General features: G+C 42.7%; 1 protein-coding gene across 1 annotated transcript; it reads right to left on the bottom strand.

Annotated features, from left to right (window-relative positions):
• Nucleotides 1-2,050: 2,050 nt before the first annotated feature.
• On the bottom strand, nt 2,051-14,719 carry cxivh4orf54 (chromosome XIV C4orf54 homolog). Its single transcript, XM_019274698.2, has 2 exons — nt 9,824-14,719; nt 2,051-3,696 (listed from the first exon to the last, which is right to left on the bottom strand). The coding sequence occupies exon 1, from the start codon at nt 14,383-14,385 to the stop codon at nt 9,844-9,846; it is 4,542 nt and encodes a 1,513-aa protein (XP_019130243.1). The 5' UTR covers nt 14,386-14,719; the 3' UTR covers nt 2,051-3,696; nt 9,824-9,843.
• Nucleotides 14,720-25,008: the final 10,289 nt, after the last annotated feature.

Below are 25,008 nucleotides of genomic sequence, written 5' to 3'. Positions count from 1 at the left end.
AAGAGCTCCCTCGGCTGCAGATTATCAAATGACTCAAACCACCACATTGTGTCAGGAACAGATGGAAAGTTTACCTGAAGAGTACGAGGCCCTCGAGAGTGGCAAGCTCATCTCATCAAGAAGTTTCCCTCCCCTTGCTTTGTCGCCAGCTCATCTCCTCAGGAAGTTTCCTTCCCCTTGCCTTGTCTCCAGAGACACCAGTACAGGAGCCCTCAGTTCAGACATTGTGCACTCAGTGGTGTTGCATCTAAAGCACCCAGTGACAGAGCTGGACTACAGAGAGTCTTTGCTGAGGTTCAGTGTCGGTTCTGGATCCTCAGGGACAGGGAAGCAGTACAGCACCATCAACATCATTGTCGCCAATGTCAGAAATGGAGAGCCAAACCAAAGGTTCTAAAGATGTCTGATCCTCCACCCACACAGCTATCTCCCTGCATTGCATCCCGCCAAAAGTGGCAGGAAGACACAGAGAACATTAATCTGGACGATATGGTCATGATTGTCCACCACCATCTCCCCTGATTCCTTTGGCCAGTCGACAAGGTGAAGGATGTCCACCACAGCACAGAGGCAGCATTCGATTGGTTAATGTAAAGGACATGGTGTACCAGAGATCAGCTGCCCATCTGATTAAATCACTAGTCATTCCTAAAGATGAATGGACCCAGTAAGGAGTCCATTCACACAGTTTTTTTAAGTTCTGTGCTGTTTTTAGACTGACTGTGGAGGGGTGTGACAGGTTTGAAATATAGAACAATCAACTGTTCTAAGAACACACTCTACATGTGGATCTTTGACCTGATCTGACTGTTATCAATCTATTAATAGGTGTTATATGGGCTATAGGGGCCTACTAAAGCTACTAGTGAGTTCAGGAGGCTGTTTATATCAGTGAGCCATTATCTCAGTGAGTCAGTAGGTGGAGCCCTATTGTAGGTGCACACCAACAAAAAGAAACTACAGAAGAGCCAACAATTATTTGTCAAGTAAGCTAGGTAAGTGTTCACAGCTTCATACAGATCCTACCAACACTGCATCCCACAGCTGGAAGAACTTACCTGATGCTGTATGTGATCGCTTGTCTTCAAATGTGTCACCCATACTAGACGTTGAAGGCTCAACAGACTGAGCATTAAACATAACCAGACAATACATACATCCAGTGTGTTTGTATGTGATTTTTTAAAACATGATTTCTGTACAAGATGGAATGGAAATATAAAATGTTTGAAGGTAAGATGGAAGTGACAAAAGCCTCCATTCGGTATTTAGCAGAAGTTAGATTTGACCTGTGCGGTGCTGTGGTTCATTCAGTAGATCATGTATCAACATCAACAAGTGAAAAACATAAGAGAGGTCTGCAAAAGGCTTTCATATTTATTACATTTACACAATGCACAAACACATTAAACATCAGCATCTAATGAAAGAGCTCTTGCAGTATTTGTGAAATCATTTCAAACTGACGCTGTACATTTGACCTGTGAAACACATCATAGTTAAAAAGCCTTCATTTGAGCATGAACCTTCAGATTCTTCATTATCTAATCTCTTCCTGTCTGTCTGTCTGAACCCACCTGTTCCTCCTGTGCAGTCATCATACCTTCCATAAAGGAGTCCCTTCAATCCAAGAGTCACAAAACATCCTCACCTTTTTCTCTTCATGACAAATCCACTTTCTTTTATTTTCTCAGAGTTTACAGTTCACGGTCTGTCCACTACTTTCAGAGTTATATAGCAGCAGGGTGGTGTGGTTTCATAACCCCACCCTATTTGAGTGTCCTTGCTCGAGGCTTTGAACCATCCCAAAATCAGTCAGTGATGCTTCAACAATCTTCAACACAATCACATTTCTCTGAACAACAAGCTGCACTTCCTCTAATGCACAGAAATAAAAAAGTATTGCTGCAACTGCAAACCAAGGCAACAGAGGATCTGTCTGAATCAAAAGACTAAAACTCTTCAGTGGGACCAACCATCAACATGTGATTAAAAGGTAAAGTGCACACTGAAGTGGATTAAACAATTAGTTATGAAAATCTTCTACATAACATAGACTAACATTACATTGAATTAATGAAAAATGCTTTTAAAACATGTTTAATATTGTGATGTTACTTTTTACCTGTATTGCACATCCCTGTTATAAACCATAGGCTAAATTTCACGTTTTATTTTGGCGGTTAGTATACAGGAAGAGACAATCAGACAAAAATCAGACAATGTGGGATTTCAAAGTCTGTTTTAAGGGTCCAGTCATTCCATTGCCCTCAGATTATGTATGTGTTCACTCAGTTTAGGAATCTGTGGGATTACACAGATATAGAATCATATTCTTCCTGTCATATGGCCACCATACTGTTCTCTCTTAAGTCAAGCATGTGAGATTGATTTTTTGTGATTTGGTTGAGCGACCCTTTAATTCAGACTTTTTACAGTCTAAATGTTTAACATAGTCAGTTATAATAAGTTATCGACTGCAGCTTCAATCCAACGCATGACCTCAGCTTAGTGTTTTCTACATTACAACATTACAGCAGTTCAGAACGCACAACACTGACTTTTCTTTAGGTCAGACTAAAACACCAACACAACCTTTATAATCCATGTGTGTTATCCTGAATGTAAAGATGAACACCTTCTGCTTCTTATTCTTCTAACAACATGTACTATGATCTTTTCACAAATGTAAGGTGTTTTTTTATATATATATAACAGCAGTTATTCTAAACTGAACACTCTCATTTCCTCACATTAAAAACATTAAAGTAACATATTTGTAACATGGGATTCACAATGAAAGAAGAATGGCCTGGCCAGCAGATCCACAGTGAACAGTGAACGATTTGAAGTACAAAACAATGAGTCAGCGTCAAAAGAATGACTGACAGAACCAGTGATACACATAGAAATACATGTCACACATCACATCAGTCTGCAGGTCACACAGGTGAGTTATCCTAGAGGTCCCTCTTAGCACTGCCTGCTACAGTAGATGGCATCCTTTAGCTGCACTGCCCTTTAAACACTTTAAAAACTGCTGAAATCAGGTTTTTCTTTTTTAATTCAAACTTACAAACCTGATCTTAACACAACACAAACTGTCTTCATGTGGTCATGGAGATGAAAAGATTCTAATTTGAACCACCATGTTGAAAAATGAAGTGAATGTTCTGCTAGATCTGCTTGATATGCACAACAGTGCATGATGAGAGAGCTCTAGGATGTCTACCATTGTAAAACACACACATTAATATGTTAATGAATACAGCATCATTAAAGAACTGATGAGTATATAAAAACACATGGTGCTGACTGTCAACTTTTAGTGTGACACTGCTTAAAATCCAACACAGAACAGATGGTAAGAAAATGTAGATGTTTGGATAAATATAATCATCATAAAAATAAACTATTTCCAGAATTAACCCCTGATCAGTTTATGTTAGTTTGGCTAAGTCAGTGCAGCATATGCCTATTTAAGTTTTACAATGTGATGTTACAAAACAAAGCAGGAAATACAGACTTTATACACATCTTGTACAAGTTAGAAAAGGTGAAAGATGACAGATGTAAATGAGCCTTCTTTCATACAAGGCCCTGATCCGTCACTTTAATCCAATAAAATACACATACATAGCACGATGAAGAGACCGAAAAACCCAGAGCGGTCCAGCATCCAATCAGAGCTCAGCACTGCCGGGAACCAAGAGAACAAAACACACATTAAGTTCTTCAGAACACAACATTAACAGCAAATACACTTATTCAGAGTACTGTCAGTGAAATGTTTCATTAGAATCACAGTCACTTCTTCACACAAAGAAACATTTTGTTCCTCTAATCCAGACTCAAACATCTAATTGGCCTTAAAGGAACCACACTGACCTGGTTTAATCCTTATTTTTCAGATTGGATTCAGATTGGATTCAGTTCATATATGCTTCCTTTACTAAAATTATTAGGAATCACTCCATTAACTTTCATTGTCATGTAATTGGCTACTATTGGGCAGCCAGCGTGCATAAGATAATATCTTGGTTTACTTCCTCTCAATCCAGTTGGTGCCAGAGTGAGTCAGCCTCCTGCTCCTCGTCGCTGCTAGCTTTAACATGTAGTACCTTGCCCTTCTCCCCGTCAAGTTTTACCTCTAATCCGGTTATTGTTGGAACACTAAAAATTTGGACAGAAATAAGACACCACTTCAGATGGCTCACCCTTCCTCTAGCAACTCCTATTTGTAATAATCACCTGTTCCAGCAAAGATTGACCCACGATTCTCCACCTTAGAAAACAAAGGGTCCTAGTGTATGGTTATATATGAACTCGCCTCTCTGTTCCAGTCCACCAGCAGAAGATAGGTCGCCCCCCAATGATCTGGTCACCCTAAGACACTCCAGCATAATAAACCTGCTTTGATGAATGAATGGTACATCAATATGTGCCATTGCCAGAAGGTTTGCTGTGTCTCCCAACACAGTATCAATAGCATGGAGGAGAGTCTAGGAGACAGGCAGTTACTCTAGGAGAGCTGGACAGGGCTGTAGAAGGTCCTTAATCCATCAGCAGGACCAGTATCTGCTCCTTTGTGCAAGGAGGAACAAGATGAGCACTGCCAGAGCCCTACAAAAGACCTACAGGAGGCCACTGGTGTGAATGTCTCTGACCAAACAATCAGGAACAGACTTCATAAGGGGTGGCCTGAGGCCTCGACGTTCTCTAGTGGGCCCTGTGCTTACTGTCCGGCACCATGGAGCTCAATTGGCATTTGCCATAGAACACGAGAATTGGCAGGTCCACCTGTTTCTCTGTAGCCCCTTTTGTGTGTTGCACTGTTAAATGCTCCTTCTTGTACAAGAATAATAAATTCAACTCAAACTTTGATACTTTGATACTTTACTTGGAATTAAATCCTTGAACCCGTTGTCAGACCCTACACTGGTGCAATGCCCAGCTTCATGTGGTATGCAGGCAGTTCCTGGAGGATGAAGGAATTGATACCATTGACTGGCCCCCACGCTTGCCTGACCTAAATCCAATAGAACATCTCTGGGACATTATGTTTCAGTCCATCTGATGCCAACAGGTTGCAATGCAGACTGTCCAGGAGTGTTGACAGGTATGCATACAAGCATGTGAAGGCCATAGAAATTTTGGCAAAATGGACTAGGCTGCAGCATCATTTGTTCACTTTGAGTCTCTTTAAATTCAGCCCTCTGTAGGTTGATCATTTTCATTTCTATTAAACGATGTGGCATCCTTTCATTCCTAACACATTACCCAGTCCATATCAGGAAAGATATCCAGCATGTTTTTTTTGCCATTGAGATCTGATGTGTTTTCAAAGTGTTCCTTTAATTTTTTTGTGAGCAGTGTAAAAAAACACATTAAATAAGAACACGTGCAAACATTAGCCAAGACAGACAGAGTTAACCCAAGTTGTCAGATGTGTCGAGGTTGTCAGGACACATTCTTAAATGTTAAGACAAGAACTGTACAGACAATGGGTGTGCACGGCAGACTACAAATAAAGGAATGTTTCGAAGGTGTGGCTACATACTGATACTTCATGATCGTTTGTATTGTCTTGATTGAATGTTTATCATGGCAGCCATGATTTTCTGATCTGTCAGATTTCAGAAACCAAGACTCAAGATAAAATCACTCTTAATCAATTAAAATGTTTTCAGGTAGACAACAGCCATGAGCCATTTAGATCTTGATGGACAGATTAATATTTTATGTTGAGAAGTGCAATAATGAAGTGGTGAAAAACGCATCACATCCATGTCCCATGTATTTCAGCCATGGGAGTCTACAGCCATGCCAGCAGCTCTGTGAGACTGCACTACACAGTACTGCTTTGAGCTAAATGTTCACATGCTCATAATGCTTACAAGCTGATGTTAAGCAGGTATATTTGCTAGCATGTTAGCATGCTAATATTTAGCATTTGGCAGCAAAAACAAAGTAAAGGTTGAGGGTGATTGGAATATCATTAGTTATTAGCATGTAGTCATAAACCAAATTAAAATTTGGAGCTGGATGGAAAGTGAGAGGATACTCAAGGTCAGGCTCATACAACTGCAATTTGATTTGTCAATTCAATTACATAATTTCTATTAAAGAACTAAAACGTTGTTACAGTCACAATTTGGTATTTGCTTGTGTTAAACCATGTTTGTGCTTACATATTTGTTAATTTATACTCTCTTTTTGACCCTGCAGATTAATCACTGTGCCAACAGTTTTCACATTAATGGACTTCCATATATTTACTCATTTAAAGTCTGTGTAAAGCAATTCTGAGATTCTTCTTTTAAAAAACACATTAAATATGTTGATATTTAATATGAAAATACTTGCTGAAAACATGTGAAAAGACTTTGAACGATATAATACTGAAATGTGGAGTTAGAGGTTCAAACAGTTTTTCACCAGTTTTCAGTCCAGGATTTTGTGGGCGGTCCTTAAAGGGTGGCTCGATGACACGCTGAGGCCACCCTGAGCATACCCCTGCACCCCTAGCAGAGCGATAGAGATGAATTCATCTCACTCAGAGTGTTTCAAAGTTCGTCATGTCATTTTCTGAACTCATCTGACACGTTTCAGTCACTTCTAAATGGCTGCTTGACTGCTGCCACGAGTGGGCGTGGCTTCAGCACATTCAGAGGACACGCCCCCACAGTCCTGGAGCTGACAATTTATTCTTACATGATTTTTACACCTGATTTCATAAACTTGTTAATATTTTTAATCATTCAAATTTTTCTAGATGGTTAATAACACTTTCTGCTTTGGTCTGACAAACACACATTTATTCTGACTTTCAGACTTTAAGAGAAAGACCTGTACAGTAAATATCACAAAACTAGCCACATGTTCTCTCAGAGCTGCCTTTGGTTTCAACAGTTTGTATTTTTAAAAGCGGCAGGAGATGTTGTGGCATGGTCATCAAATTACAGCAAAATCAAGGTTGACCTAATTGTACCGTGGCACCCTCTGCTGGTCCCTGAATGACACCAATGCGAGAGTTCATTCCACACACAAGATATTAGTTGATCATTTTCATTGATTTTCCTCACACACAAATTTGCATGTAGGATTCAAATCTCCTTCCACTGAAAAGCCCACTTTGTAAACATATCTGAGCCCTCCAGTATGTGGGTCTCATTCTCAGATGAGAAGGGGAACTCCAAAAGTTCACCCACATTGCAGCTGAGGCGACCTGCTGCTATGTTGCATGTTGTGTTTATGTAATTGCTGATCAGTGGCCATGTGAACCTGGCTTCTCACTCTCTCTGTCTTTAAATGACGGGTCCTATAAAAAGCCGGCTGACCCTGCGACTCGGACCTGCCAACCAGCGTCTTGACGTCCCGCAGCAGCTGAAGCAGTCCGTGTATACACATAACAAATGCCTGCCATCGCCTGACCTTTTACTCCAGCTCACACTATATCCACCACGGCACACACACACATTCAAACACCTCGCCCATGAAGAATCTTATATCAGTATAATCCTCTGCATCTTGCCTGTGATATCATAATTCACACACTAGATTGTGAGTGCTAGCGCCTGCTGAGGTGCACGGTTGCAAACTTTACAATCATATTCACTCTTGATGCATACTCTTGATGTTAAATACTAATACATGCTTGGAAGGGGAACCTGATCAGTCAGAAAGGTACTTGGGTTAATCAAGTTTGATTCTTGTTTGACATTAAAGTAAAAGTGAAACATGGAGGTGTGGTTGTAGAGCAGAAATACAGATGAGTGATAGATTAAAGGAAGATCCAACCTAAAGTGTCTTGGTAAGGTGTTGAACCACTATGTGCTGCCAGCAAACCTTCAGCTTCCTTCTAAAAGATTTTCCCTCATTTTGGTGTTTTGATGACCGTGGACCAAAATCTCCCATAAATGTTCAACTGTTGACTGAAGCATCTAATTCACATAATTTTCAAAGTGACCCCTCAGACACTATGGTTCGGGCAATGATCCTGATCCTGATGGCCTCCACAGCAAGATCCCATCACTGGTAGGGGTCCAGCATTCAGACCAGTAGCATTCTCTTGGTGTCACCACACATACACTTGTGTGAATCTAGTGAAGGATGACTCATCTGACCAGATCACTTTGTTACACTGTAGTTCGGTGCTGATGGTCTTTCACCACTGAACTCTCAAACTCTCTTTGTAATGAATGCTGTATGTACTATAGCTCTATTATTATAGAGTTGATTTATAAAGAAGAGAACAAAGAAGTTGTTTATAAATGCATTTACAGAGACCCAACAATTCCCACCATGACCTAGCATTTGGCATCAGTGGCAAGGAAAAACTTCCTTTAAGAGGCAGAAACCTCGAGCAGAACTCGGCCTGTTTGTTGTTGTTGCTGACAACCTGATCATGTCCACATTTTTTAAAAAATATATTTTATTTTGGCTTTTTACAAGCTTTATTTTGGATAGAGACAGCTAAAGCGTGACAAGAATGTGGGGAGAGAGAGATGGGGAATGACAGGGCCGCAGGTCGGATTGGGCTTCGGCAAGGCTTCTTACATGGGACGGATGCTCTACCAACTGAGCTAAGTGACACCCCTTCACTGACATTCTTAATCGCCTGAGTAAGAGTTGCACTCCTCTTTTTTCTAACCTATCCCACTGATGTACAAGCATCAGAGTCATCAAATGTGTGCTGCCGACCACAATGTCTGACCCTGTATACTGATGTCTTTCCCACAGATCTCAATACAGATTGAGTCACAGTTCCTATTCAGACAAGAGCCATTAGAGGACTGAAGCTCCTGCCATCCATCTATGCCAAAAACAAACCCTCTTTAAAACCCACCTAGATCTTCTCCTTTTGTATGTTGCAGTACATTTATGTGGAAACATCTGCAAATGTTTCTCTACTCATTTAGTCAGGTTTTTGGATTTCATTTATCACCCAAATCTCAATAAAATAACGGTTTCAGGGGAAAGGCTGTCATCTCTGTCAGTGATGAGTCTGCCTAAAGGCGGGAGATTGACCATCTGGTGACATGGTGCAGCCTGACCAACTTAGAGCTTAACACTCTAAAGACAGTGGAGATGGTCATGGATTTCAGGAAGAACTCAGCCATGCCTGCCCCCATCACCCTCTGTTACTCCGCAACTGACACTGTGGAGTCTTGGAGCCTCCTGGGAACCATCATCTCCCAGGACTTCAAGACCTAATCAAGAAAGCCAAGCAGAGGATGTCCTTCATGCAGCAGCTGACGAAATTCAACCTGTCAAAGACAATGATGGTGCACTTCTACACCTCCATCCTTGAGTCCATCCTCACATTCTCCATCATACAGCAAAGCGTAAACTGCTGCCACTGCCAAAGACAAGGGCAGACTGCAGCGTGTCATTTGGCCTGCAAAGAAGGTGATTGGCTGCAATCTTCCATCGCCTCAAAGTCCTGGATGTATGCAGGAAAGATTGTGGCTGATCCCTCCCACCCCAGACACAAACTCACCCCCCCTGGCAGGAGGCTGCGGTCCATCAGGACCAGAACCTCACACGAGAAGGACTGCTGCTAGCCTTAGCAACAAGGCCTGGAGCCCCCTCTGACGCTCTCTCACCCTCCACCCCTGCCTCTACATGTCACATCTACAAGCTCTGTGTTACATTAACTAAATCTGATTCTGATTCACCCTGTGTGTGTACTATTTTTCCACCAAAGATTCATTATTCAAACATTATATTGCAAGAGAAGATGACCTATGCTTCTAATGGACTTATAGCTGTTTTGTACAGATTCACTTAGATCCATTTAAATAAGGTCAGAACTACTCACCTGTCCAGGGAAGCTGCCATTCACCTGTGCTCCACCACAAAGCTCATGGTGGTCCCATCAAACGAGGGAGGAGCGATGATCCGGGGCCCCTGCTGGGACGTGATGCTGATGACCGGCTGCTTGACGCTGGTGAAGCCCTGCGATGGTCTGCTGGTGGTGGCCTGCTGTTGAGCCCCAGAGGCCACCTGGGGAGACTTTCCAGTGGCCATGTAACAGGGACTCTCCATGTACATGCCCTCAGTCTGCTGTGATGAAGCTTTCTCCACGCTCTCCGCCTCTGAATGCATCGACATCTGCGACTGCACCATCGTCCGGGCTGGGATCACGGATGGTGTCGGCATGAAGCCTGGGTAGATCATGTAGGTGTGTCCATATGCTCCTGGACTGAGGGCCAAAGGTGACATAGGCATGGGAACTGGGGTCATAGGAGGCTGCGGCATGGGCACATCCACATACTGGCCTGTTTCAGGATCAAAGAGACGCTTGGTGGCTGGCTGCACAGGAGTGTCCACCAGGTAGTAGTTTCCAGTGGTGGGATCTAGGAGCATCTTCCTCTGAGTGGCCTGGAAGGGGTCCATAGTGGGAGCAGGGGTGATTGCTGGAGAGAAACAATACATCTGAGGCTGATTGGTGCACATGCCCATTGGCATTGAGTGGTAGATGGTAGCTGAAGGGATCTCTGGTGTGCGTGTCTCCATCACAATGCTGGAGCGTTTAGGGGACTGGTTGCGGTCTTCCTGTTCCCTGGAGCCGGATCCCAAGTGTCCTGAAGGTGTTGTTGGTTGCGTCTGGGTAGTAAACGTGTACACAGATGTTTTATCAGCAGATGAGGCTTGTTTGTTGCTGTTGGCGTGGGACTTGACCGGAATGGTCAGGTAGTTCTCGTTGTCCATTAAGGTGCTCAGGAGCTCCTGAACGGACCTCTCTGATTCCTTTGATTCAACTCCCTCATGTCCACTCAGCTTTGTCTGGCTGACTTTTACGGATGTGGGCAATTTTGAAGACTTGGGGACAAAGCTTTTGGTGCTGAAAGGTGTTTGTGTGACAGTGTTTGACTGAGGCGTCTTTGCAGTTGGGGAGGCCTTAAGGCTGGAGCTGAGGCTGAACATGTTCTTGCTCCCTGCAGTGCTGGAGGCTTGAACTGACTTAGAAACCAGCCTTTCATCACGGCTGCCGGCAGTCTGGAAGAGTCTGTCCTCTCGCCTCAGCAGGTTATCAGTGCCAGGGGACGCCGCTACTGCTGGTGGCGTCTTGTCCACATTGGACCCTCTAGCTGCTTCCTCCTCAGGCCCTCCATGCTCCTCTCTGGCTATCAGTGAAAGCACGTGGCTGTCTGTCATTGGCCGAGGCTCATTTTTCCTTTTCCATTCATTTCGTTCAAACACATAGAGCTGCTCCATGGTTTTCACAGCAGCCTGGAGTTTTTCCAAAGCACCCTGGTTGGCCATTTTTGATTCAGGTTTCTTTTCTGTGATCTCTGATATTTTTTCCTGCCTTTTTGAAGCTACTCTGCTCTCACTTCTCAGTCCAGTATCTCCCTCTGTGCTTGAGTTACCTATGGGTGTTCTCCCTGCTGCCTTTTGCAGTGGAACACTTTTAGCGCCCTCTGGAGACGATCTGTCGATGTCAAACGGCTCAAGAAGATTTCCAGATTGTTTTCCGTTACTGTTTGTATTCACAGACTGACATTTGATCACTATAGGAGACACTGAATTTGGGTTTCGATGTTGCATTTGCCTCTTTTGCTCTGAGTGGCTGTCAGCGGAGGTAAAGTTGGATTTATTTTCGTTGTTATCCAAAGAAACAAAGTGATAGGAACTTTTAACCAGTTTACGCACGTCTCTCACTTGGTGTATGGGCGTCTGCAGCTTTCCTTTGTTATCTCTGATGTCTCGAACCATGAAATGAGGCACTTTATCTGAGGACTCACCCTTCAAAGCTGCAGCCAGCGCTTGGCATTTGAAGTCATCCGTCCTGATGAGGCTGGCTGCGTTACAGCCTATATTAGGAGCGCGCAGCTTGGAGACTCCGAAAGGCTCCGTTTTATTGTTCCTGACGCTCCTTAAATTAATTTTAATCTCCGGAGATTTAGATGTAGCCACACTCCTGGAGTCTGCGATGTATAACGTGTTGTCAGAGCGCAGTTTTATCCCTCCTCCGTTCTCACATGGGGAATAATTGCTGTTCTGCAGCTGCTGTCCTTCTTCTCCGTCACTGGACAGCAGTTGGATACTCGGCACAAACAAATGTGACATTTTCGTCAGTTTGCCGCTGCACGATGAGTACGGATCCTCCTCGGCCTCTTTGTCGTCAGCTGAAAGCGACTTCTCCTCTGTAGTTTGATCGGTTTTATGATCCTTTTGAAACTCTAGCTCCTCGTCCTTCCAGCATCTGAACGCGCTATTTTGGCTGCGAAGCAAAGTGCTTTTGGACGCTTCCAATGCGCCTTTTTTAGTATCGATTGCGGCTTCATTTACCGGCTCCAAACTGGTTTCTGGTGCTGGAGGGACCGTGTCTTGCCTCCGAGAGTCGCTCTTGATATCACTCGAGCCGCTGTCCACCACGTCCCCTAATTCATCCACACACATTATGGTGTAGTCAGAGCCGCACTCGGAAAACTTGGAGCTCTGTCTGTGCAGCTCCCTGCTGCCCTTAACTCTGTGGCTGTCGCTCTCCTGGTGCACAAAGCACGGGGAAGGCGCATGATGCGGCTCACTGATCTCCCCTCTTTCCATCTTGCGCTCCTGCTCGAATTGCATCTTCTTAGAAATCACATTTTTGATCAGGCTGGAGGCGAATATGGCTTTTTTGTGTGTGTCTTCCATGGTTTTGGAGGGCGGCTGGCTGGCCGCTCTCCTCTGTCCGCGTGGCAGACTGTTGGTAACTTCATCCGTGGAACGTGATCCTGCAGCGTTTTGTGCAAAGTTAGTGCGTCTTTCTCCCCCAGACATTCCCGATTTGACATTGCAACGAAAATTCAGGGTCTCTGTGAGTCTGATCACTCCACTGTGGCCCTGACTGAATTCCCCCATCAGCTCTATTTTCTTCGTGGATGAAGATGCGCTGTGGGGATTTGCATTCAGGGTGAAGATCTTGCTGGTGGGCGGTTTGATGCCTGCCAGTGCAATCCCCTTATAACCTCTATTGTCTACATTTTTGGCAAATGAGTTTTGATGCGAGGCAACACTTTTGTCCAGCCCCTGTGACATATTCATGTTGCCATATTTCAGGTCGACAAACGTGGACCACCTGTTTATCCCTATCCCATGCTCTGATGCAGAGGACTCACTGGAGGTACTGAAATTAATGGCATCAAAGTAAGGATAAGCCAGGCTCTTGAAGGCTTTGGCTGTCAGGTTGCGCACCTCCTTGTCAGCGTCGTCAAGCTCGCTGACAGCGCTGGACGCACCGCTTGAATACCCGGTGACCTCCTTTCCCCTCAATTTGCGGCCAAAGTGCAAGCGTCCGGGCGCGGCTATGAAGCACTTTGCCCTGTCACACAATGTCTCTGCCTTCCCATCAACTCCCCTGAGCACATAACGACTCATCTCTCCGGAGCGCCTGGCATGATAAAGAATATTTCCCTGTTCTTGGACGTTGCTAGGGTCATTTATAGCTCGAGAAGTGGTTCTGATTGACAGGTGGATCTGTCCCGCACTGTTGCCATTACACTGCTGCTGCTTTGACGCACTCTCATCTGAGCTGGTGAATTTGGCCCCGTCGCACAGATCACTTTCAAGCAGAGTGCTGACTGCTGCTGCGCCCTGGGAGCGAGGCTGGCGGCCGTCCCCCCTCTCCCCAGCCGCTCCATCACCGTCAAAAGAAGCATAATCGACAAAAGAGTACACCTGGTTGTCATCCTCAATGTCCCAGCTCGTGGAGGAGCCCGCTCCGAGGTCGTAGTCCCCCTCATGATCAGAAAGCTCCGAGAGCTGGATCTCGTGCGTGGTAATGTAATGGGACTCGTCCTCCGTTACGCACGGGTCACAGTCGTCTGAAAGCACCAAACTCACATCATCATCATCATCCTCATAATCCTCTGACTCACTTCTCCCGCTCCAGTAATTATCACCACAGTGCGCTTCCTCATCTGGTGGCGTCTTTTCCTCTTTGGGCACCTCGGGCTGCGTTATGACGCGCTCGCCTTTGTCTCCTGATTTGAGGCAATCCGGTGACTTTGCTTTAAGACAAAGACGATCTGATGACGGAACCTGATCAGAGGGATCGACTTTGACTTGTTCTGCACATTTCCCAACTCCGGGATCTTCTTCCTGCTTAGTTTCAGTCTTGGTGTTAATCGCCAACTCATGGTTTGGTTTCGTTGCGCGCGGAGCTCCGTAGTCGCTGTTGTTAATGAGGGCAGACATTTGGTTTCTTTCACCAAAGCCACAGTCTTTCTCCGGTTTTCCTCCTCCTGTGTTCACGGCCACTAACTCCAAATCGACGTATTTCCCTTCGCCTTCCCTCTCCGGGGCATCTTCTTCTCCGTGCGCCAGTTTTTGGAGCAGATCTTTGACCCGGAGAGTCGCCGGTGTCTCCACACAGCTTTGCTCAGACTTCATAGCCGAACCTGCCGGTTTAACTTAACATTAGGTGTCTGACAGGAACGAGGCGGCAGAGATGGAGCCTCCTCAGGAGTCTTCAGTACTTCAGGCGCAGAGCTCCGTGCCCGGTGAGACGCACTGATGACACGGAAACGCTCCAGACATTCCAGTTCACCACAAGATGAAGCCCAAAGCCGAGTATCTAAAAAGGAGCAGAGACAGACTACTGTCTAGGCCACATGGTTCTTAAGCTGGGGTTCAGGGACCAATAGGGGTCCACTGCAGAATAAACTCATTAAATATGACAAATTCTGACATATCTGTAATAATTCATAATTAATGAGGTGCATAAACCCACATACTTTACATGAATATAAGTCACATTTATTTTAACATTAATTCAATAATTCTACTTCAGTACAATATGTAGGTTCTTCTACTTATTATTTCCATTTATTTTACTTTATTCTTTACTTTAACTAAATATTTTTTGTTACTCTTTCATCTTCTATTTAGTCCATCTTTTTTATTTTGGTCTGTAACTGTTTCCTTAAAGTTTGATTTTCTGTTTTATAAGTGAACAAAAAATCAGTGAGTGCAGTAAAAATGTTCAATCTTTTCATTTCAGATCAACTTGTTCTCATAGTTTATAAAATAAAGTTTCATTTGTTGAAATCTGCTTCTCCTTTTCTGATTTAAGAAACAGTTGAACATTGATTTAAATTAAAAACAGGTGCACATTTCAAATTTTTGGGACTTGATTAAATCGTCTTCAAATGATTGAAAATTAAGATTAAAGATAAAATCACTTTGCAACAACAAATTAAAAGAATGGTTTACCAACAACAACAACAAAAACGCTGTAATTATCCCCTGACTCTGAACAGGCTCACTCTTCAGCATTTGCTTTTGATACTTGAAGTACATTTTGCTGTGAATACTGATCACTGAAGGAAAATTGTGAACTAATATTGTGTTTACTGAAGTAAATCCATCTACTGATGAAATAGTCAGGTTTCCTCAGACTGAATCATAAACAGATATGTACACATATTCATGAACAGACCTCATCAGGCCGGTCTAATGTGAGGGGAAAGCCCACCGCCTTTCCCTTTTCTGCCTGAACAACAGGCGACATTTCTGTGCAGACACACGGCTCAGTGGCCGTTTTTAAAAATACACGTCAAGCTCAAATATAGGCACCGTGGTAAAATGTGAAAACTGCAGCTATGTTAGACAGGAGGGGATGTGTGCAGGCCCTATGTGACACCTCCAGATGAAGGCCGCCTGGCAGATAAACACCCAAGTGACAACAAGTCAGCAACAACACACCCCCATGAGGGGTGAGCCTCTGTGCACGTTTGACTGCTAAAGCTCTCACAGGATTATATTCTGTGTGGGCCAGTCCTGGTCCAGGGACAACCAGGGGCCTTTGCAGGAGGCAAAGTATAAATAGGTCACAGTGAATTCTGCTGCCATATTTCATATTTTTTGGTAAGATCACAATCCAGATCTGCACAGATTCGGTTTTCTGATTTTTTATGGGATCTCTCAATAAAATATCTGAAAACATTATGTGGCTGCTGAAGTGTGCAAGCAGGTAGCAGGGGAAAGCCACACATTGCCTCTTTATTAAAAATCCAGAAGAACTCAGTGTGCCAAAAGACTGATTCATGGAAATAAAACTAAAAAGACTGAAGACTTCCTCTGCTACCTCTGATGCTTTAAATCTCTGCAAGAATACGCGAGATGTGCTTTAATAAATAGTCCACAACAGCATGGAGAAGGTTTCTGGAAAGTTTGCCCACCTGAAAATCAGAGTGACTCTCACACAGACAAATGGAAAATTGCTGTTAAGTTAGCATTGCCATAAAGTTAAAGGATTTGCGAGGCACAACTTTAAAGACAGTAAGTGAAGATCTGTGCAGCAGCTGTTGAGACTCCCTAACTTCTGAGCATCAAGCTCCAAAGATGATCCATTGATAGCATCTTTAGCTCTCTGGTTAAAGGATTGTTGTCTTCAGTTCAGAGGGGAGACGTAACAGGAGAGAAGTGACTCATTTTCTTGTCCAGAGACACAGAAGACATTATACAGCTGTGTTTGCAGGCTGAGTAGAACTAACCATGATGAGTAAATAAACTTTGACATGGACAATGTAAAATCAGAGTCAGTGTAAAATCACTAAAACAAAGTATTGTGGTGGAGTAAATTGCTTTCCACACATTTCCTGTAACAAAGCTACAAACTTCAACATTTTAACATCAGTCTGGAGGAGAATTGAAGATATCTGTGGGTATGGCCGAGCTGATGAAATGAAAAAGCCCAAATTCAACATCAAGGTGAACCTTCAGCACCACGGACAGCTCATCTTTTGTAGTTCCATCACTGAAGGATAAAAAAACACATTTTAAAGGGCCGACACACTCACACACTGTTTGCACTCAGCTCAATGGACTTAAATGAATGAAGTCACAACAAGTCAACACGGTGAAACCTTTTAATCCACTAAATGAAGTGAAAACACCTGTGTGGGTGTGTACCGGCTGGTATTTTGCCACATAAAGTGTTTTTAAAAACGAATAAATCCATTCCATTGGAGCAGGTCATCCACGAATCACATGATCTGTGGCTCAATCCCTGGTTCCTCCAGTCTGCATGTCAAAGTGTCTTTGGGCAAGATACTGAACACCAAATTTCTGTGTGTGAATGGAATTAGCATCGCACAAAAAGTTAGGGATATTTCAAGTTCATGCTACAGTGATATTATATCCTGAATATAGAGTTGTAAAATGTAGATCTAAGTAGAAGCATGCAATGGCTATATCTTCATCTCAAACAATTAATTGAAACAAAAACTCTCAATGTCTCAGTAACTTGTCACGTATCCTTGAGCATCGATTACAGCTGTATACACACTTGATAAACAGAAGGCATCCTTTAACTTAATATGACAATCATGGTTACGGGAACACAGATATGGATTAGGAGAATGGACCAGCTGACACTGTTACCATGCCCCAACTGTCCTGAACACTCCCTGAACATATGAAGAAGAATTTCTAGTTACAGTCTTGAGTTACAGTTCCACAGATGACAGATGGCTCTGGGTTGCAGTTTCATCGGGAATCTGTTGCCGAATATGAATATTCAGATTTGACAACATAATAACCTGACTGTAGAGTGTTTGATTCAATCTAATATTAGACCAGTGTCAAGAGGAGAATTCATAAACTCTTATACTAGATATTATAAACAAAATATCAGTCCCTGAGCCTGATCCTATAGCTAAAAACAGCTGCTGCAGTCAGACAACAAGAATAATATTAATCTTAGATTTTATTTATGTGAGAGTGAACCAAAACAACAAGCTAAAAGAGGCTAAGAAGCTAAGTAGAACTAAGCAGAACTACATAGTTGGGGAGTGACCAATTTCACATTACACATACTCACATGATCCATCATGAAAATAAGATATTGCAACTTTAACTGTCGTGTCTTCTGCTGCCAGATACTCTGAGAAGAGTATATCTAAGAATAAAAATACTCAGCATCAGTGTTAATAGGGTGAGACAGGTATCTAAGTGATTAGAACCGCCATCAAAGCTAACAGCACTGTAGCACTCAGCCAGCGTCAGGGAGTCCAGTCTAATTGGAATGAATAACTTGGCATGCTGATGGTTGGCTGGCATGGACCCTGATCTCACCACCAGGCTATGAAGGGGTTGTGATGTCTGCTGTTGGTAGGCAACAAAATGAACGATGAACCTGAGCTCAACTGGGTGAAACTCTGCTCTACTTGTGTCTAAGGCCGTGAAAAACCAGCCTACATTGTAGACTAACATAGACTAACATGAGACGATAGTAATGCTGAGAAGAATCATGCAGAGAATATGTGACATCTTCAGCCCCAGGTTTACTGTTTGGCTATTGGTTTGTATTGGTTTGATCTGAATAATGCTAGTACTAATCACTCACTGCTTAACTGCTGTGAAAACACAGTCATACTTTTGTCTCTTCTGTCCTCTGGATGTTGGCATTGACGCAGTCTGAGGATTCTGTATAGAAGTTTTCTGTTAAAGATATTTTAGGGCTTTTTCACCTTTGACACTCAAATTTGTGATTGGTCAAGCCTGCTGCTGTAGTCCTGCTTGATGTACCAATGAGCCAGGGTCTGCCTCTGTCACAGAGTGCTTGCTCATGGTGGGAATTGTTGGGTCTCTGTAAATAATATTATAAAGAGTATGGTCTAGACCTGCTCAGTTTGTTCATGGCAATGATGAATACTCCATGCACACCAAAGTCAGTGATGGAGCTCCACAAGCTTCTGTGCTAGGACCACTTCTATTCAGCTTTTATATTATATTATATTATATTATGGGTCTCTGTAAATAATATTATAAAGAGTATGGTCTAGACCTGCTCAGTTTGTTCATGGCAATGATGAATACTCCATGCACACCAAAGTCAGTGATGGAGCTCCACAAGCTTCTGTGCTAGGACCACTTCTATTCAGCTTTTATATTATATTATATTATATCCAACATTATTAAGAATCACTCCATTCATTTTCATTGTTATGCAGATGACACCCAATTATTCGATCAAGCCTGATGAAACCAAACAGTTAGCTAAACTTCAAACATGCCTTGAGGATAAAAATTGTATGGCTTGGAACTTTCTGATGTTAAATTCAGACAAAACTGAAGTTCTTGTAATTGGACCCAAACACCTCAGAAACTCTCTTTCTAGAGACTTAGTTACTTTATATGGGATCACCCTGGCCTCCAGCTCCACTGTAAAGATACTTGGAGTTGTTTTTGATCAGGATTTGTCCTTTAATGTCCACATAAAACAAATTTTGAGGACTGCTTTCTTTCACCTATGTAACGTTGCAAAAATGTATGTTTTGTTATGTTATGTTATGATTTGGCACTACATAAATAAAACTGAATTGAATTGTGTTTATTGTAGCCTAAACATAACTACACATACAGAAGGTATGGTAAGCAGGACATGCAACCTAGTGACCGGCACTTTGTACGCCAACCAACCACCACAACCTGTCCCTCTGCTTTACCATGCATTGAAGACATATTCTTCCATAATATATTTGGCAATAACAATTTAGTTGCATATACTGTATGTGAGGGAACTGATGGCTTAAGTATGGATACAGGAGGAAAGCAGAAACAGCTACAATCCAAACAGGCATAACGAATGAGGCAGAGCCACCCAGCTGGGTGTGATGGAATCGTGAGTACCTCAGTGAAAATCTGTCCTATCAAGAGCTCTTCATCAACATGAGATTCAGGTTTCAACTCAGATGTGCTCAGGCTAAGTCGTGAGATAGTTCTGGAGCGGTTCTATTCTCTGAGATCTCAAAGAAAAGGTGGACAGCTTTGTTGGACTGATCTGAGTGTCTGGCAGACCTCCAATTTAAGATGATTTTCACGTTTTTCCAACGTTGCAGTACCCAAATGTTAACATTTCTGTGTGAAATGTTGGAATAAGTGATCTGTTCTCAAAGATTTTCTCTGTTGCTGTCGAAGGAGGCCAGGTGAACATGCAGTTGGACCTAATTGTACTTCAATGTGATACAAGTCTCCACCAGCAGCTCCCACAGTTACAATCCTACAAAGGTTTATAAAAAGATCAGACTTCTCCAGATGGAGACGTAAACAAGAGCAGGCAGCAGACCAATCACTGTGTGAGATGGGTGTGATTGTCAGAATGTCTCTATTGACCTCTCTGCGATTAGAAAGACAGTTTCAGACACTGATAGGCGATCTGACAAAGGATACTTTGAAGCATACTACAAAACTTTTAAAGGAAGCATAAAACCTAGTTTCATTTTTTTTCAGCTGATATTATATATGAACTGTAGTATATGTCTAATAAAATCACACAGATCAAACCTGGTGCAAGAAATAATGTTGACAATGCACAGTGGGGGGGGGGTACAAAGGGGGCTCAGTGGAACTCTTAGCAGCTCATTTTGTCTCTGGGCCTCCAAGCAGGTTAATCCATCCATGTCACAGTAAATGCATTTTGTTATACAATAATAATCTATGAGGAAAAGACATTCAAAAATTGCATGTTTTGCAGCCTTCAGGTTTCTATTTTAGCGGGGGCTGAAACCAGAAACGGGACACTCTCGGCCTGTTAATGTAGCCTCTCGCGTCTCGCAAGCAAAGTCATCTGCAGATTTGCCCTCATTTCACGTCTGCTGAAATTCCAACTGTCTGCTGGGCCAAAACAGAATGAGGAGCTCAGTTGTTGCTCCTCGCGGTGACTGGAGCTGAGTTACTGTAAACCCAGCCGGGTCACAAACAGGATATATTTAGCGTACTATTTTAGAGCTGACCTGGTGACTGCGAGTCTTGAGGAGATACAGTTACTTGTGGAGTCCACATTAAAACAGCAGGCGGTCAATCATGTCAGGCCATTAGTCAAAAAGGATTATGAAGGCGACATAAGTAGTTAACGAGGAGAGTGAACCATTCCTTTGCTAAAACATCCACTACTGTCATCAGTCCTTGTCACAGTCTGCAGTATGTCTCCATAGCATCAAACATAAATATATGCATATCATTAACATTTAGGTCATATAATACTTATACGTTATGTTATATACTGCTTGGAGCTCTGACGAGTCAGTAGAAGCTCTCTGTGTGTCAGAGCACAGCCGGACGTCTCCTTTAGCAGCTGATAGAGACTCATTCAGACACTTTTTATCAGCATGAGTCATGATTAAAGAGCCGCTCTGCAGATTTTACACATGAAGATCAGTTTACTCATCCCGAGGAATACTACTCAGCCTGTGAAAATAGTTATGTCATGTCTTCATGTGGCTCTGGGGAGGAGTTTTCTAAAGGCTGAGAAAGTAAAGGTGCTCTCGCCCGGCAACAGACATGTTCTGTTATGAATCGGCTGCAGTGCCACCGCGGCTCCTGGCTACCTCTGATCCTACCACCTACTGAGATCTCATCATGCTGCTTCATGCAGCTGGTTGTAGCTTAAAATAGAAGGATTCTGGGTAGCAATGCACATTTAAACTTCTATAAGTTTATTGTCCCAGACCAGATAATCAGACTTGAAAGGTGATTTTTCTTAACATTGATCTGCTGATGAAGCGGAACCCTCTCCTTGCCTCCGTGCCAAATCTGTTGCTGTGTTCCAACCATAGACTTTATAAAACATGGACGTAGTCTCCATAATGTCACCCACAGGTTTCTGAAGAGCTGTTGTGAAGCTCAGTGTGGTGACTTCTTGGCAGTCCTGCTTCTGCCACCTCCCCACTAATCCTAAAATGGGCAAACGGACCTTAATATAATGTGAAGAGGTGAGTTGTATATAAATTCACCCTCAGTACAGTTGTTATGAACGGGGCAATTAGCTACAGAGACCAAAACTGTTTTTTGTACCAGGCTGTAAACATGTTTATTTCTGCTGTGAAGTTGGACATTTGAACATGGGGACTTATGGAGATTGAATCTGTAGCCAGTCATCTTGCAGCCACAGAGGTTGTCGTTCGGTTTCAATGGAGGCACCAGCAACCACTGAAAGCATCCTAACCCTGATGATGTCATCAGAGAGGATCAAACCAAGGGATGATGAAAGATGGCAAAATGGCTGACAGCAATCATGTTTGTCGGTCGGTCAGTCCATTTGCGAGATGTCATAAACTACTGGATGGATTGCCACATCGCTTCATGCTAACATGCTAAGCTGAGGGTGTGAACGTGATGAAAATTGCACCTGCTGAATATTAGCATTGTTATTTCGATCGCGTTAGCATGCTAAAGCACCACTGTGTCTACGTAACGGTTGGTTGTTGAGATCTTGGATCATCTCAATATTTGACTGCTGCTAAATAAAAGTGTAAAGTCGCCAGAGTTTTAGTCACGTCACCAAATTCATGCAAGCCATAACAGCTGATAGCTTCCTGCGTGACAGCCCCGAGATTCCATGTTAATAAATGAACTGACACAGTCACAGTGTGACAGTGTCACAGAGAAACTGGGGATCGTGTGAGTTTTACTCTGACCAATCAGATTCTTTCTGTCTCTAACAAAGACTCCAACTTGTTACCATGGACCAATTTCAGAATATTTCAATATTTTAAATATGTCCCCACAGCAGTGGTAGAAAGGTCACAACACAGCGTGCATTCTGCAGGAGGAGGACATGATAGTGCTAACAACTATCTGAGGTCCGGAGACGAGAAGCACACTAATCTGTTTTCCATCTGTCACTGACCTTTCATCAGCACAGTGAGGGGGCCGAGATACTAAAACATTAGACGTGTTCATATCCATCATGTGCTCTCAACTCTAAACTTGAGTTTAACTGTGTAAGACCAGTGGTGGACCAACACGCCTTTGCATGTCTCACTCCCTGAAGTTCTCTCAGTGCATGCTGGGATGGGATGCACCGATGCAGGATTTCATTATCTCAGAGTTCTGCTGCAGATAGTAAGAGGATGAGTTTTCAACCATCAGCCAAATAAAAGGACCGTGTACAGTGATCCAAGTTAAAAGGTGTTAGCTCAGCCTGGTTTAGTTCATATTTCTTGGTGCAGCTTCCTGGAGTCATCACAGTGAGGTTTCCAGGTTTGATACCAACATGCCTGAACAGGCTGAACCACCAACTGCTGCTGTTCAAGCACATACTGTAACTCCTCAAACCACAAACTGTCTTTTTGTCTGGTTCTGTCAGTTCAAAAACACCTTTACAGACAAATGTACTAAAACAAATCAAACCTAAAGCAGCATGAACATGAGTTGTAGGGTGAAACAGACAATTCGACTGTATTTTATTTGAATATTTTAATATTAATTGAAGTGTCATATAAGTGTGTAACACACCCCTGCTCTCTGACTTTGATGCCTTCATGCCTTTTGACCCTTGTAACTTTTTCTGCCGCACACACATTAAGGGACAACACTGTAAACACACACAAGTGTGTGTTCTTCATTATTGTGACCAGGTTTCAAGGATTTAAGGTTTTCAAGATTTGACAGACCTTATAGTTAAGGCTGGCTCAGGTCATCCCTTAGTTGAGAGTAGGACTCTCTCTATATATTTACTAATATACATTATTACTGTCATTATTGCTACCATATCTCCATTACAGTTTATAGTTAGTTGATGATTTGCTGCTGCTGTGCATCTGTGTGTCTCTAGCTCTATCACAGGTTCCACTGCTACTGTAATCATTTTATCATTCATTGTAATTCATTGTCATTTTGTCAGTCATTGTAATTGTACAATATGTTTGTGTTAATTTGTTCTGTACACGTGACATCCATTGCACGTCTGTCCGTCCTGGGAGAGGGATCCCTCCTCTGTGGCTCTTCCTGAGGTTTCTTCCACCTTTTTTCCCTGTTAAAGGTTTTTTGTGGGCAAGTTTTTCCTCACTCGAACCGAGGGTCTAAGGACAGAGGGTGTCACTCCCTGTACAGATTGTAAAGCCCTCTGAGGCAAATGTACTTTGTGACTTTGGGCTATACAAATAAAATTTGCATGCTTACACATGAAATGAAACCTACTATGATAGAAACTTCTAGAAAAAATTGTAATAACAATAAAAACAGAATAATAATCAAAATACTATACAGACTATAGCATATATATAGTGCAATGGATTAAAAACAGAGATACAGCATGACATCATGGTGTAGGTGTATGCAGTTTCTTGTATTTTCTGTTGCAGTGAACACACGAACACACACACACACACACACACACACACACATTAGATGATGCTAGAAGTGTTGGAGCAGCTGATTAAAACTGTTTTACAAACTGTGACAGTATAAATGAAGTCTGCTGTATTCAGGTGAGTTTTTGTCTCGTGCAGGCTGGATTCATTCAGAATGACTCTGATGTCTGCAGGATGAATTCATCTTTTCCTCCACTAGAGAGCAGTGTATACTTTTATTTTATACTTAGTGTTTGCAGAAAGGTTAGAGCTGCATCTAATTTTCTTTTGAATAATAATACATAATATAGACTTTGTATAATCATATCATATGTTGTACTTTTTTCTTCTCATTAATAATTCCCATGTGCAGCGCCAAACTGACACTGAATGTATCTACTAACTATTCTGTGTATCAATGAGCCACACTGTTACACAGGCTGACATGTTCACTGCCATGAACACACACTGTAGTTTATTTTGACTCTCTTTCTCTCTCTCTCTCTCTCACACACACACACACACACACACACACACACACACACACACACACACACACACACACACACACACACACACACACACACACACACTGTCTTGCTGCTACAAATACTCACTAAAACACCAAATGTGGATTAATCCGCCGCTGGAAATAGTCCCCAACTAATGCATTATTTCCTCCTTTTTGAGTTATGTTTGATAAAAACTAGAATGAGCAGCTGTGTGAGGAAATTACTGAGCATTTTCTAAAATGTATATATTCCTGTTTTTAGTTTTTAGTAGGAACCAAAGGGTTTGGAGCTGAGTGCCACAGACAGAATGAAGTTTGAAGCCTTGAGAGATGGACTAACAATTGCTTTTCACAATTTCTTTTCATGTAGACAGATGATTTAAACATTTGTTGTTGATCACACTTTGCATGCATTTTAAAGCTGTG

This window comes from Larimichthys crocea, chromosome XIV (assembly GCF_000972845.2).
Source record: "Larimichthys crocea isolate SSNF chromosome XIV, L_crocea_2.0, whole genome shotgun sequence".
In the NCBI taxonomy this organism is placed as follows: Eukaryota; Metazoa; Chordata; class Actinopteri; family Sciaenidae; genus Larimichthys; species Larimichthys crocea.
The sequence above is the reverse complement of the archived record's forward strand: the minus strand, read 5'-3'. Positions and strand labels throughout refer to the sequence as shown.

Coding starts and splice junctions, on each gene's coding strand:
- cxivh4orf54 (XM_019274698.2), bottom strand. CDS start 14,385: ATGAAGTCTGAGCAAAGCTGTGTGGAGACACCGGCGACTCTCCGGGTC.